The sequence below is a fragment of the Lates calcarifer genome, linkage group LG5, assembly GCF_001640805.2.
Source record: "Lates calcarifer isolate ASB-BC8 linkage group LG5, TLL_Latcal_v3, whole genome shotgun sequence".
Lineage (NCBI taxonomy): Eukaryota > Metazoa > Chordata > Actinopteri > Centropomidae > Lates > Lates calcarifer.
This window is the reverse complement of record NC_066837.1, coordinates 21,533,769-21,548,267: the sequence shown is the minus strand read 5'-3', so window position 1 is coordinate 21,548,267 and position 14,499 is coordinate 21,533,769. Positions and strand designations below refer to the sequence as shown.

At 40.0% G+C, this 14,499-nt stretch overlaps 1 protein-coding gene across 1 annotated transcript; it reads right to left on the bottom strand.

The window, feature by feature from the left end:
- Window positions 1-456: 456 nt before the first annotated feature.
- On the bottom strand, window positions 457-14,029 carry LOC108885415 (adhesion G protein-coupled receptor E5). The gene is given in 18 exon segments (XM_051070763.1): window positions 457-2,591; window positions 2,894-2,995; window positions 3,238-3,406; window positions 4,439-4,597; window positions 4,827-5,044; window positions 5,344-5,538; window positions 5,823-5,993; window positions 6,163-6,255; window positions 6,257-6,363; window positions 6,454-6,573; window positions 6,710-6,863; window positions 6,958-7,062; window positions 7,374-7,417; window positions 7,901-8,044; window positions 9,291-9,416; window positions 9,504-9,653; window positions 10,043-10,117; window positions 13,483-14,029. Coding segments are annotated over 18 exon segments (2,208 nt in total). The 5' UTR covers window positions 13,517-14,029; the 3' UTR covers window positions 457-2,549.
- Window positions 14,030-14,499: the final 470 nt, after the last annotated feature.

Below are 14,499 nucleotides of genomic sequence, written 5' to 3'. Positions count from 1 at the left end.
CAACACTCAGAAATTCCAAATTATAAATGGCTGTGTGGAAGGATTCTTTGTATGACTCACAAAATCACAATGGAAAAAGATTATCAATAAGATGTATCAAAGTTAAAAGGAAAAAATGCGCCTGTTATATTATTGGATAATTGCAACATCCTTACTTTAACTAGACAGTGTAGTTAATTTAATTTTTAACTTAATTTAAATGTTTAATTTTTGTATACTAGTCTTTAGTCGATTGAGTTTTCTGTACATTTGCCAGAATGATAGTTTCATTTAATAATATATACTTGATTTTTCTATATATCCCAGCCACCAAACGTGCATTGGCAAACCTACAGGCAAATTTCAGGCTTTTATTCTGAAGGTAGAATCATTAGACCAGCTTCTGCATTAGTTATAATGAAATGTGTGTCTGTGTATGTATCTATATCTGCTGGGGACTGATGCTACTAAACAACATTGATTTTTCAAATTAAGTAGAAGCTTTAATAAAATTTGTGTTGCATAGTCTTTAAAGAAAACAGTACCAAACAACTTACAGCAAAACAAAGTAGAAAAATAGGTTTATATACCCTCAAATTAGGACATATATATAGTATAACAATAGGAATCTTACATTCACAAAATGCTGCATGTTGCATGTAGCCTTTTCACATAAAAATACATTTTGCAATGCATGAATAAACAAACGAGTCATGAAAAGGCGCAGTCAGACTTTAAAACCAAGGACCAGTTTAGTTGTTAAAGCCAACACCAATGCAGTGTTAGTCAGGGTCTTAACATCCAAAATATCTTTATTTCTCTCTGAAGGTCGATGTCTTTTACATGATCTGAATTCATGCTAAATTGGAAACTAGAAAAATAATAATAGAATAATAAAATTGATAGCTTTGTTACAACAAGGTGTCTGGTTCTATAAGTGGGACTGTTCTCAAGTCTCCTCGGTTATTCCATGCATCATGTGAGTGAAATGTGCTGGACTATCATTACAACAAAGAAAAGTGCAATAAAATAATTAAAATCAGGTCTATACATCTCCCATTAGACCTCCAATTAAACGATTGAAATTCTCATTTCAGGAATGTGATACCTTACAGTCAATGACAGTGTGTTGAGGCACATGCTAATGGCTACAATAAGAACATAACAACAAATTGTAATCTCATTCCATAAACATAGTTTGATTGCAGGAAGCTGCAGTCTTATCAGAAGGGTGGGCCTGTGTTTGTGAATTGTCCAACCAGTCATTTCTGACCAGGTTTTGTTTTCTTTTTCTACACCTTTAAGATTAAAACACTTCACATACCACAGTGAAAAAAGACACAGTTCAATTGCAAACCAAGATTTAAAAAAAAAAATAGCCACAAGTGTTTTACAATCACTTATTTTGTTTAAAATCAAGAAACAACAAACATAAAATCCCTGCAAGAGCTCTCATGGGATTTGCAAGAGGAACATGAGGGACCATTAGAGGCACTTCATGGGTAATTTACATCATCAGTCAGTTGTTTCTTACCATTACAACATACTGCTAAATACAGTACATGGAAACAAATATTTTCTGTGAAGCTCCCATGAAGAAAAGGCAAACCAACCCTTATTTTTACATTAAACATTTACATAAAATATAGCGCAAACTGTGTGTGCTCATGCTTTAAACATATTTTCTTGTAGCCTACGTAATGTAGACTTTATAATCTGCATTGAAAAATAAATAGTCTATATCAGTATCATTTTTAACCACTTCAAAGGGAATACAGCTTATATTATGACTTTGATATGTTCTAGACCGATAAGGTACTAAAATATTTTCTTACTTTCACTTATAAAGTTCCTGAATAAACACTTGTAGAAGTTGGCTACTTTTTGCCTGCTGTGGTGATAACAGCACTTATAGGACTATCCCACACCAAATTAAAAATTCAGTCATCATCAGTACAACTTGATTAACCCCTAAAGCTCTGTACAGTATTATCAGTGCAGAAAATAGACAGAATAATGAGCAACAAATAAACTTTTTGACGCACCATGCAAAGAGATGGTTACACTTGCTTGTGCTGTTTGTTGGATTTAAATTAATGGGTTCTGAGTGGTTAAAAAAATGGTCCCATTAACTTTAACAGGGTCTGAAATCCTTGAGATGTAACTACTGATGGTAATTAGATGTGTGTTTAATTTAGAGGTTCCCAACCTTTTTGTTGTGAGACCCTTCACAGCCAAGCCATGCTGCAGCCCCCTGGCACAGATCACATTATGTCCATGCTAAGAATGCAACCGCAGGGTGACATGGCCTTCTCATATTGTTTCATTTTGATGAATTTAGAGGCCTGAACATATAAAACTGTTAAAATAAATAAATATATATGATTTGGTGCAACAGAAATATGTTTTCTTCTTTTTTCCTAACATGTTAATTTTGTTGCAATCCCTTAGGTTGGGAAAACCGACATCAGGGTGAATAAGTAATGACTGAAATTTTATTTGAAGTGATCCAGACCTTTAAAGTTAGGGCTAAGCGTGATACTTTTGGGATGAATAAAAGACAGATCTCTTCATATTTGGGATTCTCCTGTGTGATGCCCGCTCTGAGAAGCCTGAGGGAAAAAAGATAACCACACCTTAGAAAAATGGTGAAATAATGTGTATGTGTCTGCAGTGGTGGAAGATGTACTATTTAAATTTCAGTCATATGTTCTGTATGTAACATTTGAATCTGGTAACTCTAGGTGTCAGATAGATGAGGTGCAGTAAAAAGTATACATAATATTTACAATAGGTAGCATAAAATGGAAATACTAAAGTACAACTGCCTCAAATTGAACTTAAGTACAGTAATTGAGTAAACATGATTATGACTTAAACATAGTGATAGAGAGTGAGATCACCCCATGCTTACCTGTGACTGACTGCTGGAGGGATTGGTACTGCTGAAGTCTGAGTATCTCTTCTTCTGTGGTGTGCAGATACAGGAGAGGAAATGGACGTAGTCGTCTCTCACCTGCAGAGGGCAGAAGAGCATCAGGAAATAGAATCAACTGCTGGAAACTAATGTTGACATCATCTACTGTCTTTTGTTATTATTCTTTTTTCAATTTTAAACAAATTCAACAGTCTTATCCTGTTGTTTCAGTCTTGGCCTCATGCATTCAGTCACACAACCACGTAAACACAACCATGTACACACATGTGCGCACACGCACGCACACACACAGACATAAACACAACCAACATGTTTTCTACCTGTTTAGACAGCAGGCAGTGCATGATAAACACCAGTGCCCCTTGCAGACTATTGAGAATAGTGAAGATATATGCCACCACCATCGTGCTCTCGTCAAACAGGAACGCCCCAAACACCCACATCAGGCCCAGTATACACATCTGGGCTATAGCTGTCACCGTGAAAGCTCTACAGAGAAAGAAGGGAGGATGGGGGTTGGGGATCAGAGAGAGGGCAACAGATAGAGAATGAAAGGAAAGATTAACATGAGCTCGAACACACAGATGACTCAGTTACTACTGCAGTGTCTGGAAAACCCCTTAAGAGTGAAAGAAGGAGAAAAAGGACATGGGTGTTCAGCAAAGCAACTACGGGACAAAGATGTTTTCTCATCAGTTTACTGTCTATTGAAAGCTGGTGGAGGAATAAAAGCTGGAGGCTGATGAATATTAAAAAAAAACTAGCTTAGAATGCTATTTTAAAATCAGTTTTTGGCAATGTACTCTGCATGGGCCGTTTGTAGTATTCAATGATGTGTTTTACTTATTCCAGTGAACAGCTAGTAATATATCACACTGAGATACAGTGAAGATTAACAGTGCATAAAAGTTCAACCAACTAAAACATTAGTAGAGATCAGGTTTTGATTTAAATCCCTTAAAATCAGTGACTGTTTCCTTTTCCACTCAATCAACCTAACCAACTATTTATTAGTCAGATAAAGACAAATCCATGTGAGATATGGATGGGATGCATTTTTTTTTCTCAGTGACAGAAACCATAGAAACCTTTCAATAATAACTGAATGTCTTCTAAGCCTTGCTCAACTGAAAAATGTCTTACTCGCATGCGCAGTAAGCTCACATTCCCAATGCCCTGGACTAAACAGACCATCACTGATTGATTATAGTGTTGTCTGGGACTGGGGTAAAAAATGAGCATGATGTCGATAGACAGGGTTGGGGGAAAGCCCTTCAGTAGCACCCCATTAGAGAGCAGAGTACTATGAAAACATTCCCTACATTTTTCCCTCCAAAACTCTCACATTCTTTCCGTCCATGCATTTCTCAATTCCCAAAGCTGCCCCATTTGACCAAAATACGTTTTCACTGCTCAGTGGAATAGGTGTGGGTGGTGTTACTTCACACTTTGCAAGAGCAAGAGAAGACACACAAAAAGCCACACTATAATGCACACAAGAGAACAGACACAAGGACTGACTTAATTTTGTGTAGTTTGGAGAGATCTGGGTTGAGGCTGGTGAACTTCTGGGCGAGCTTCCAAACAGTTACGATAAAGAAGAAGACATTAATGACGATGATGAAGCACACAGGGCCGAAGAAACTCCAGATGAAACCGTTCTCCAGAGACAGCCAGCAGCTGGTGAGGAGGAAGGAAAAACATGTGCATGAAAAGGTTTTCTTCACGTCATCGACATGGATAAGGTTCTGTGTAATCCACTGATGTAATCTCTATCACACAAGCAAGTGCGCAGACACACACACACGTACACACACCTCCCTCTTTCTTTGTGTCTTATTTTCTCTGTTTCACACACCATACAGGCAGTTTCTAATCCAGATGATTTATCTTTTCTTCACACACTTACTACTCATTCGTGCCGTATCCCTGTGGTCTGCTGATGGCAGATATAATGATGATGACAAGGGGCGCACCATAACCAGTGATGTATAGGTAGAGGGGTCGAATGTTGGCATTGAACACCAGGACAACCATACGGTATAGCTGCACGCCTTCCAACAGCATCCAGGTGAACACTCCCAGGAAGAAGTAATGGAGCATTGCTGCAACAAACCTGCAGCCGCCCTGTAATGTCACATTATAACATGAAGAAAGATAAGATAGGAGAGGAAGGAGCACAGGAATTACTGACCATCTGATAAATACTTTGAATTAGAGAAGTCCACATTAACAGCTATTTATGATGACCATAACTTCAATAAGATGATTGAGTAAATTAAGACCAGTGGTGAAATTACAGGTGGGGGTGATTGGAATAGGTCAACCCACCGTAAACATTTAAAAAAATGCCACTCTCATTAACAATAAAGTCCACAGTTTGTACTCAATGTAACTGAAGTCACTCTTTGCTTTAACAGACATACCACAGGTTTAGTCCGTGAAACGCTAGTCAGGAAGATAAGGTCGGCCAAGAGGAGGCAGATACAGAGGTGCAGGTGGATGGTGGTGCGGGTCCCTTGTATTGAGCGGCAGAACTTGAATGTCAGGATGCTCAGTATTAAACACAGTATGGAGATAGTCAGCCCTATCTTGGTCACCATCTGGAGCGCAAAAGGGTGCTAGGAGAGAAGACACATGAGATCCTGATGTGAGTGACTGGGCTCCTAAGGTAATCACTGACACCATTATGTGTATGTATTTACAGTGACATATAAGTGAGTGGGGAAGGCAGGACTATCCAGCGTACTTTGCTTTATAAAGCACACTCCACCAACCCCTAAGAGATATATCTGACTTTTCACATGCAAAATGCTTCGCCAGCTGTAGTCACTAACTGGCAGGAAGCATGCAGTGGTACAATATATCTATAATGTAATTTAGTGTATGTGTGTGTGCATCTTACCTTCATGGGGTACATGGCCATGAGCACAGCAAAGCTGCTCAGATGTTCACATGTACACACAGTGTGTGAAGCATTGGATATCTGTTCCCGCTTGCATCCATCTGTGGACCAGGCCCCTCTCTCATTCCAGTAAGCACAGATGTATTTCACTTCAGTGAAGCTGTCGATGTCCTAATACACAAAACAAAACCAACACGTCACCGACAGACTGTATGTTTTGTTTATATCTTTATATTCCATTACCCTTTACTGTTTTAACTTTAATGATCAAAATAAGTAACAGTCTGACAGAAGCAGGACCCCACTGAGAAGACTATTGGACTGGCGGGACTACCTGTACCGGCAGGTGTCTGAGTGTGATGTTGACCCAGCGGCTCAGATGTTGAGTGGAGGGATTAGAGACCATGACAGACACAACATTAGAGGAGATCCAGGAAGGAGGGATCCATGCTATCGTTTTCATGTCCTTTGAGTTCATCAAAAGCCCTCTTATCTGAGATGCTAAGATTCTTGTAGCTCAACAATGCAGCCATGGCAAAACCTGTAACAGACATGAAGAAATGTGATATTATTTGATATACATGAAAACTGTGACTTATGTGTCAGAAGACAAGAGAAAACGAGATTTTACCAGGATAGGTTCCCGTGCCACTTGCCGTTTCCCAGTCAGTGTCAAGGCTTGCGTTTTCATTGGTCAAATGAATTGGTCCAGTGGGTCGGGTCTTACCCCTTCGAAGAGCAATCTCTGCCTCTATTTAAGCAAATTACTCATTTCAAATGGAATGTTTTCCACTTTCATTCATTCATCATTATTATCATTGAGGGAAAAGGCCAGTGAGCTTATACTTTTCCCAAATATGCAGAGCTGAGCTTATGGACACTGTTACCTGTCTCAGTGGTCTCTATCTTGGTGCGGTTAGCTTTGAGCTGAGGACCAATGAGCATAATGGAGTTTTCCACCGTACTGAGCAACTTGCTCACATGGTCACTGTTGTCCAGGGGACCAGGGGACAGGACGGACACAGTCGCTGTGAAAAGTTTCTGTCCGAATCGCAGGACAAAGGAGGGGGAATTAAGAATATTGCATGTGTTTGTATGTGTCTGAGTGTGTGTTTTTTGTATCTGATTTTCTTACCTCCAGTAGCACCTCTCCATTAGCCTTCTCTTCTCCACTTGGGTTAGACAGAGCCAGACAGCTGTTTCTCATCATGGACCAAATGTTTGCCAAGCCTCCGAGCGACTGAGAGAGAGAGACAGAGACAGGAGAATAATGAGTTCATTCAGCTTATCCTATACTAAAGTTAACAATACACTAAACCCTACAGCGCTGCAGGGTGGTTGAGTAAATAATAAATAAAGGAAATGAGATGAAATGCTCTTTAGCAGGATTGCTAGACTATAACTGATCCTGCAACTCTAAGCTGCCTAAAGGGGGAGAAAATGGAAGATAAATCCTAGAAATACACATATAAACCTCGGTACATTTTTAAAAAATTTCTCAGTGTTGCAATTTGTAGTGCAAATAATTTTGTATTCAAACATGCAGCTTACCTGTGTAGGCCAGCTGTTAGTACTGAAGCTGTCACACTTAAGTTCTGGATGGAACAGAGTCAAACATTACATTATCAACAAACCATGTAAGTTTGACAATTCACTGCAGTATGTACTGAGAGCAGAGGAGTGTTAAGCAGCAGCACTGAACAGAAACCATCCCTGATCTTGTGAGACATACACCACAGATTACTGTGACTCAAATGAGTCACCGTGGAAAGTGGAGTAAAGGCCGAGCAAGCATTCACAGCAAAGAGGAAACTGGGGCTAATAACATAGAAGGATACAACACAATGCACAAGATTCAGTGGTAATTTACTGTCGATTCCCTGCTCCATGTGTGAGTAAATAAACATGACCGAACTGCTGCTATCACAATAACATCTGTGTTAGGAAGCTAAAGTCAGGCGGATGTGAACAAGCAGAGGCTTAATAGGCAGAATATGGGGAATTAAAAGCCATGAAATGCACATTTCTTATGAAAAAAGTAATGGTGATGGAGGGGAAGAGTGCATGTCTGCACTAACCTGAACACGGTGTCCTTTTGTTACCATAAGTGGTGTATCCTTCTGGACACTTGCACCAGTAACTCCCGTCAGTGTTCTTACACGTGCCTTTCTCTCCACAGATTTCCTCCCTGTTCACTTCAGCTTCCATGCATTCATTTATGTCTGTGCACAAATACAGAGAGAAGAAATGTAACTAATGACAGACCAGTAAGAAACAAATCTGGATATAGTATGTGCTGTTTAAGCCTATAATGGAGCAAACATCTTTGCAGCGTATCTGGGGCACGGTCATGTGAGTATGTCAGTGCTGGTAACAGGATCTTAGAGACGGGTTCTTAACTTTCCTGGTAGACAGTGTCGTGAGATTTTGCCCTGCCATTTCCAGTTAGTTAAGAGCTGCAATTAGGACTAGCAGGAGGCAGGAGATGGCTTTGTGGTTGAGGTCAGAGTACATGGAGTCATTATAGCTGAATGTTGATGAAACAAAAACACACATAGCCTTTCTCAAGATCAGCTCAGTGCTCAGTAATTTTGGAAATGTCCCTTAGTTGAGCTCCCTGATTCTTTTACATTCAGTTGTATTTAAATGACTGAATGAATATACTTATTTCCACATAAAATCACTAAGCTAATGTTAGCAAGCTTTATAGGTAACTATTGCTGTAAAATAGAGATTAGTGATTATTAGTTATTAGTTACTCTATGTCTTAGTATTTACCATTAAGCTCTCCCTAGGCTCTAAACAAACTAGGCAGGGCAACATGTCATCTGACCTCAAAGCCAAAAGTGCTTACATGTGTTCCTAATGGCGCTCCATTTGGCCATGTGGCAAGGGCAGAAGAACCCACTAAAATGAAATGCAGGCAACATATGAGACAGCAGGTATGACCTTGAGGCTCTATCAGCTGATAATATGAATAGCAGCATGTGGTGGCGATGCTTTTGTAGACTTGAGTCTTTTAACAGCTTTGAAATGTTGTCAGAGAAAGTGCAGTGCCACTTTCATTTGGATTCAGCCACGACAAACCAAGTAAAATATGTGTTTATGTATTGTTTACAATGTTGTGGATACATGTGGTTTTTTTGGTCTTCACACTAAACACTAAGTCAGCCAAACCAGTGCTGAGCTGGTCAGGTTTTGGAGTGTACTGGCCGCACTCATACAGGACAAACGCCCTGCTCATAAACTCTTCCTGGCTGCTTCCTACTGCCTTCCCAACCTCTTGCCAAGAATTCTGTGTGTTTCTGTTGTTGGGGATAACAGCGCACACTTTTGAACAATGTATCCTTGAAGGTGTTCATGGACAATTCAGAGGGTGACAAAAGCACTTGTGTGAAATGTGAATAACGTGAGCTTGCTTACTTTCACTTACTTTTCGTTTACTTTTTAAGTGTAGTCACTACTCACCTTTGCAGTCTCCAGGTGTACTGTTGTTAGTATACCCAACAGGGCAGATGCAGGCATAGGTCCCAATCTGATTAGCACAAGAAGCCACTGGACCGCAGATATTGTTATTGAAACACTCGTTGACATCTGACAGAGGAACAAGTGAAGATGACGGTGAGAATCATTGGAGAAAGGCAAATCACTGGTCTCACACATATGCACATGCATACTCACCTTGGCACTGTCCATCTATCCCTGTGAAGTTAACAGTCCCTCTATTGTTTATGAACCCAGACTTGCACTGACAGAAGTAGCTGCCATTCGTGTTGAAGCAGATTGTGTATTTCCCACATATTCCTGGGATTTCTTCACACTCATCCACATCTGTAAATTTGAATACAATTACATAAAGCACAGAGGTCCATACATAAGAAAACATGATATTATACTGTGACAGTGTCTTTCATTAGCCAATAAGTTGTTAACTTGTTTTAATTTTAAGCAATCCCTCTTAGTCTGAGGTCACTGGGCTGCTGTCAGGACAGGATATTTCTTTTAGCTGGTCGCTTGAAATTGTGGTGATCTAAGAATTAAAACCTCTTCTACTGTTGTTTTCACTGTAATCCGCCCTGGATATGACAAGCGGTGCTAAAATTCCTTAAATGGGAAAAACCAAAAGGAGCGTCAATAAAAAAGGCTACTTCTCCTGGTAAAGGCCAGTAAGAGAGGGAGGAGAGGGATGGTTAAACTGAGAGATCATGGCAGGTTCTTACCAACACATTTATTGCCTTCTGAGCTGAAGCCTATTTCACACCTAGAGAAACACTTCCCCAGCATACACATTAAGCCTGTGGAGAAACAGAGAGAAGTCAGTTAGTTTCATCTGATAATTAGGCAAAACTCAATGACGAGAATTAAACAGTAACCGTGAGCCACCACACCCGCTTTTTATTGAACCTTTATTCAGCCATGCAGGTCCTAATGGGACACGTCCTGTGACAGTTTTTACCTAGAAGGGACATTTCAACTGCTGACAGCTGACCCTTGAGTTGGCCCCAAGTACAACTTTAAAGGTGATTTCCAGCAATCATGCTTTTAATCTAAAGGGTCAAAAGGTGACTGCAGTGCTGGGAACATGGTCAGCAACTGAATTCCTTCCCCAATGAGGAGCCCCCAAAAACTGCTCATCAACCACTGTATTATGGAAAGTATGAAGTATGAAAAGTGCCTGATTCGCTTCTTCGCTGGAGAGCGCAACTGTAGTTGGTAGTTGTAGATTCCAGTATTCCAGTGGCAACCGAGAATTACAGCAAAATCAAAACATCAAAACACTTTTATCCCAAAGTCCACTTTTCCATTATTACTAAATATATACTCTATTTCTGCATTGCAGTATCGCCCTCTCACAGCTCCAAGACTCCTCCCTCTCTCTTTGTTTCCACCATCATCTGCCACACAGACTCACACAGGACATATAGCAGACTGTGAAGGGTAATTTATGATTGAGGGTGAAGGCTTGCACACCACTGTTTGCTACCTATTAATTACTTGTGTGCACGCTCCATTTTAGTGTTATTTAGTTTTCTTCCTCTGCTAAGCTCCCCCCACGGCTCCACCCCCTGCATGCCAGATTGCCCACTCACCACAACAGGCACATGTCAGTCACACAGTCTTGACTCAGGAGTCACTGGTGAGGCAGAAAACAGCGCCCCCTACGCGTGTTGTAAGTCAAAAAATACTCCCAGCTCCATCTCCTGTGTTCCCCACCCTCCATCACAATGAACCCTCTGTTGTTGTGTGATAAGGCTGAGGCTCCCACAGAAAGACCACTTCAGGAAATCCAGACAGAGTTTGACAGCGACAGTGAGTGTGTGAAAGAGTGTGACTGAGTCGAACTTTATGACCAAATAACAGAAAATGGACAGAAACAAAGGCTGACTTTATGCGCAGCTGACTTTCATTCACTAGTAAGCACAAACTGTCCTCTCTGTGTGTCTCTTCTGTGTCACATTTTCTTTATAAACTGTGTGTTGTATTTCTCTCCGTCGCTCTGCTTTAAATTTGGGCCTGACAGAAAGCGGAGGTTATAAATTCAGACAAAGTTTCCACCTCAGAGACCAATATACAAACACTCTCTAATTCTCTTTCTGTGTGTGTTATGTCACATACAGTATCTGAGGAAAAAGTGTGCAGGCATACAGAAGCAACTGTAACTTCATATATTACTGACAGTTCAGTCTTCAACACCTGTTTCAAAATTAGGGGCATTTTTTGCTTCTGCTGACCTTTGAAAATGCAGCACTGAAAAGAATGTGTTCCTTTTTTGTTTGGTTGCATTTTCTTGCTACAAAACCTTGGTGCTGAGCTAAGTTTTGAAATTGTAACTTCTCCTTTCTGTAAACAAACAACAACACAGTGATGATTTTATTGATTAGGGGAGCAGGAATATGCAAAATCAATCAACAAAATCAGTTAAAATAATTACAGCAAGAGGTACAATGATACAAATCCAACAAACCTACTTAAAACACTCAAAGGCAGGTAATGGACGGTTATTGGCTATATTCTTAAAGTGTCCATTAGGGACAAGACTGTCCAGTTTTAGGTCACGTTACAAGAGATTCTGCTGCACTGATATTAAAAGCAGTCCCTCCAAAGTCAGTCCTACAGTGAGGTACCTTAAGAACCAGCCAATCACTGGAGTACGTTAAAAGTGGACTGCAGCTCCAGTGCAACATAGATATGATGGATGATACAATGGTTATTTTCTAACTAGGGCTTTATAGCTATACAGAAACCAGTGCTTGTTGCGTCTCTCAGTGAGAGAAGACCAACCGGAGTTTATCACAGAGGATGTGATGGTGAGTACTGTAGTCATAACCACTAATAAACCTCAAGGCTGAATGGTAAACATAACAGTAGCTTGTCTTGTATTCTCAAACTGAGCTTCCTATATCAAACAGTTTAAATCCATAAATATATAATTTAATACTTTAAACTTGTAATCATAATGTATTATCATTATTATAATAACTATTATTTTAGATTTTTATGGACCATATAGGGTTGGTGTAACAACTTGTAAAAACAACAACATTGGCATATTGTCACCTCATAAAATTCTTATGACTAACATGTTAGCAAACGGTGGCCTTCTTATTCATCTCAAAGTTGCAGAGTCAGATGATAATTTGCTGCGTGTGCTACCACAAACATGAGACATGGTGAAGAGGAAATAATACTTTGGCTTTGGTTAAAAATGCCAACTGTCATGTGATCACTGAATAAAATACATTTATGAACAGAGTATTACTTTTTATATACAAATTTCATGCATTTTGTTTTACAATACCATTTTCATAACATATGTCTGGCAACATAATATTTATATAGTTTATACAGTACATGTAATTTTTGTTTACGACATGTATGTCCTGTTACTGTGTAACATCTCTACAAAAATGGGGAAAAAAACACTTTACATATACAAAGTTAACTATTGTTGCCCACAGTATCCTGGTTGTTACTGCTATACACCAGTGACAGTGGTGACCTTGTAAATGTATAAACCATATAAAGTACCAGCCTGTGATTTGTGGTTTATTCAGAGAATGCATGCTTTCTGTGGTGACGCTCTCTTTTTGCCATCAGACCTTGCAACAACTGATTCTGGTTTGGTTTGGTTTATTTTATTCCGCCAACTGGAGGAGCTGGTCTGACTGTCCTGGTCAGTGCAGCATCAGTCTGGTGACAGAGGTCCTCACTACACAGCAGCCACTCTAGCCTCTGTCCACACATCACAGCAGTGAACACAGCTGCTCACTGGGTTAACATTAGGATGTTGCTCATGCAACTTAAAATTAAAGTTTTCTTAAAAAATAATAATAACAAGAATAAAAACTCACCTCTTCTACTATCAAATTCAAAAATTGTGCCCAGTGATAACAGTGGTCATATTAGCAGCTGAACACATTTAAAAGTGAGAAATTCAGAAACAGAGGCTGCTCTACTAAAGGGATATTTTTCAGGGTTTTTTTCTCACCAAATACTGATTAAAAAATAGACGTGTACCTACTGAAACAAAAAGTAGAAGTACATCAGCTGAAGTCAGGCAATGTCAAAATTTCCCCAAAATCTCTTTTCTTCATATCTCACACACCCACCCAGTCAGACACATACACAACATACATCGTGATCTCATTCATAGACTTACCAAGTATGAGTAGTTCCTTATTCCCAACCCCCATGTCCAGGCCAACAGTAGACTATTCCACACAGATGATGACTTTATCAGAACAGTTAATTAAATGTAAATCAGGTTGATGTCCAGAAATTGTAGTTTAGGTAGTCTCACAAAAATTCAAGAAAGATATTAGGATTTTTCAGACTTCACTGTAGTCCAATGTCCACAAAATCCACAAATTATGAGAGCTAAAAAAACAACAAAAAGTGAACATTTATAACGTAAATCCTTTTTGTAGAGGATATACAGTATATAAGTGTGGCAGGAAAAACAGCAGTAAGCCCTCATCTGCGTTCTGTCTCTCTCAGACTCAGATTTAGACTTTCAGTCTAAGCACGCCTTGCTCACCCCTTGATTCTCCACCCCCCCCTCGCTCTCTCCCTCTCTCTCTCTCTCTCTCTCTCTTTTCTTCCCTTTCACTTTTTTGTGTGGCCTCGCCTCCCTCTCGGCACTCTGGCTTGCTCTTTTCTTTTGTACTCCATATCTTTCCATGTGAATACGTTTCTCAGACTGGCACCATATCACATTGCAAGCACAAACACCCCCTCTGTCCACATGGTCTTTCACATTTTCCTCTACGCCTCAGTGGGCTCTATTTCAGGAACTATTCAAAACACTCTCATGAGAGACAGAAAAAGAGAGGAGGGGGGAACAGAGACTGAAGAAGGGGAGATGACTAACACTCGGTCTAAACAGCTGCTGCTGTATTTGAGTTTTGCCAGTAAGTAATCTTATATCAACCCCCCCCCCCCCAATTCCTCCTCCATCTCGTCCTACTTTTTATTCTTTCCTCCCTCAATGTTCAGCCCTTCACCCACACACCCATACCGCAAACACACACACACACCCCATAAACATACGCACACATGCACGTGCACACACACACACACACACACACACACACACACACACAGCAAGCAAACACACAGAAGACTGATGCAGGCTGATCTCTATTAAAGTGAAATTCTCTGCAAGGCCACAATGAAG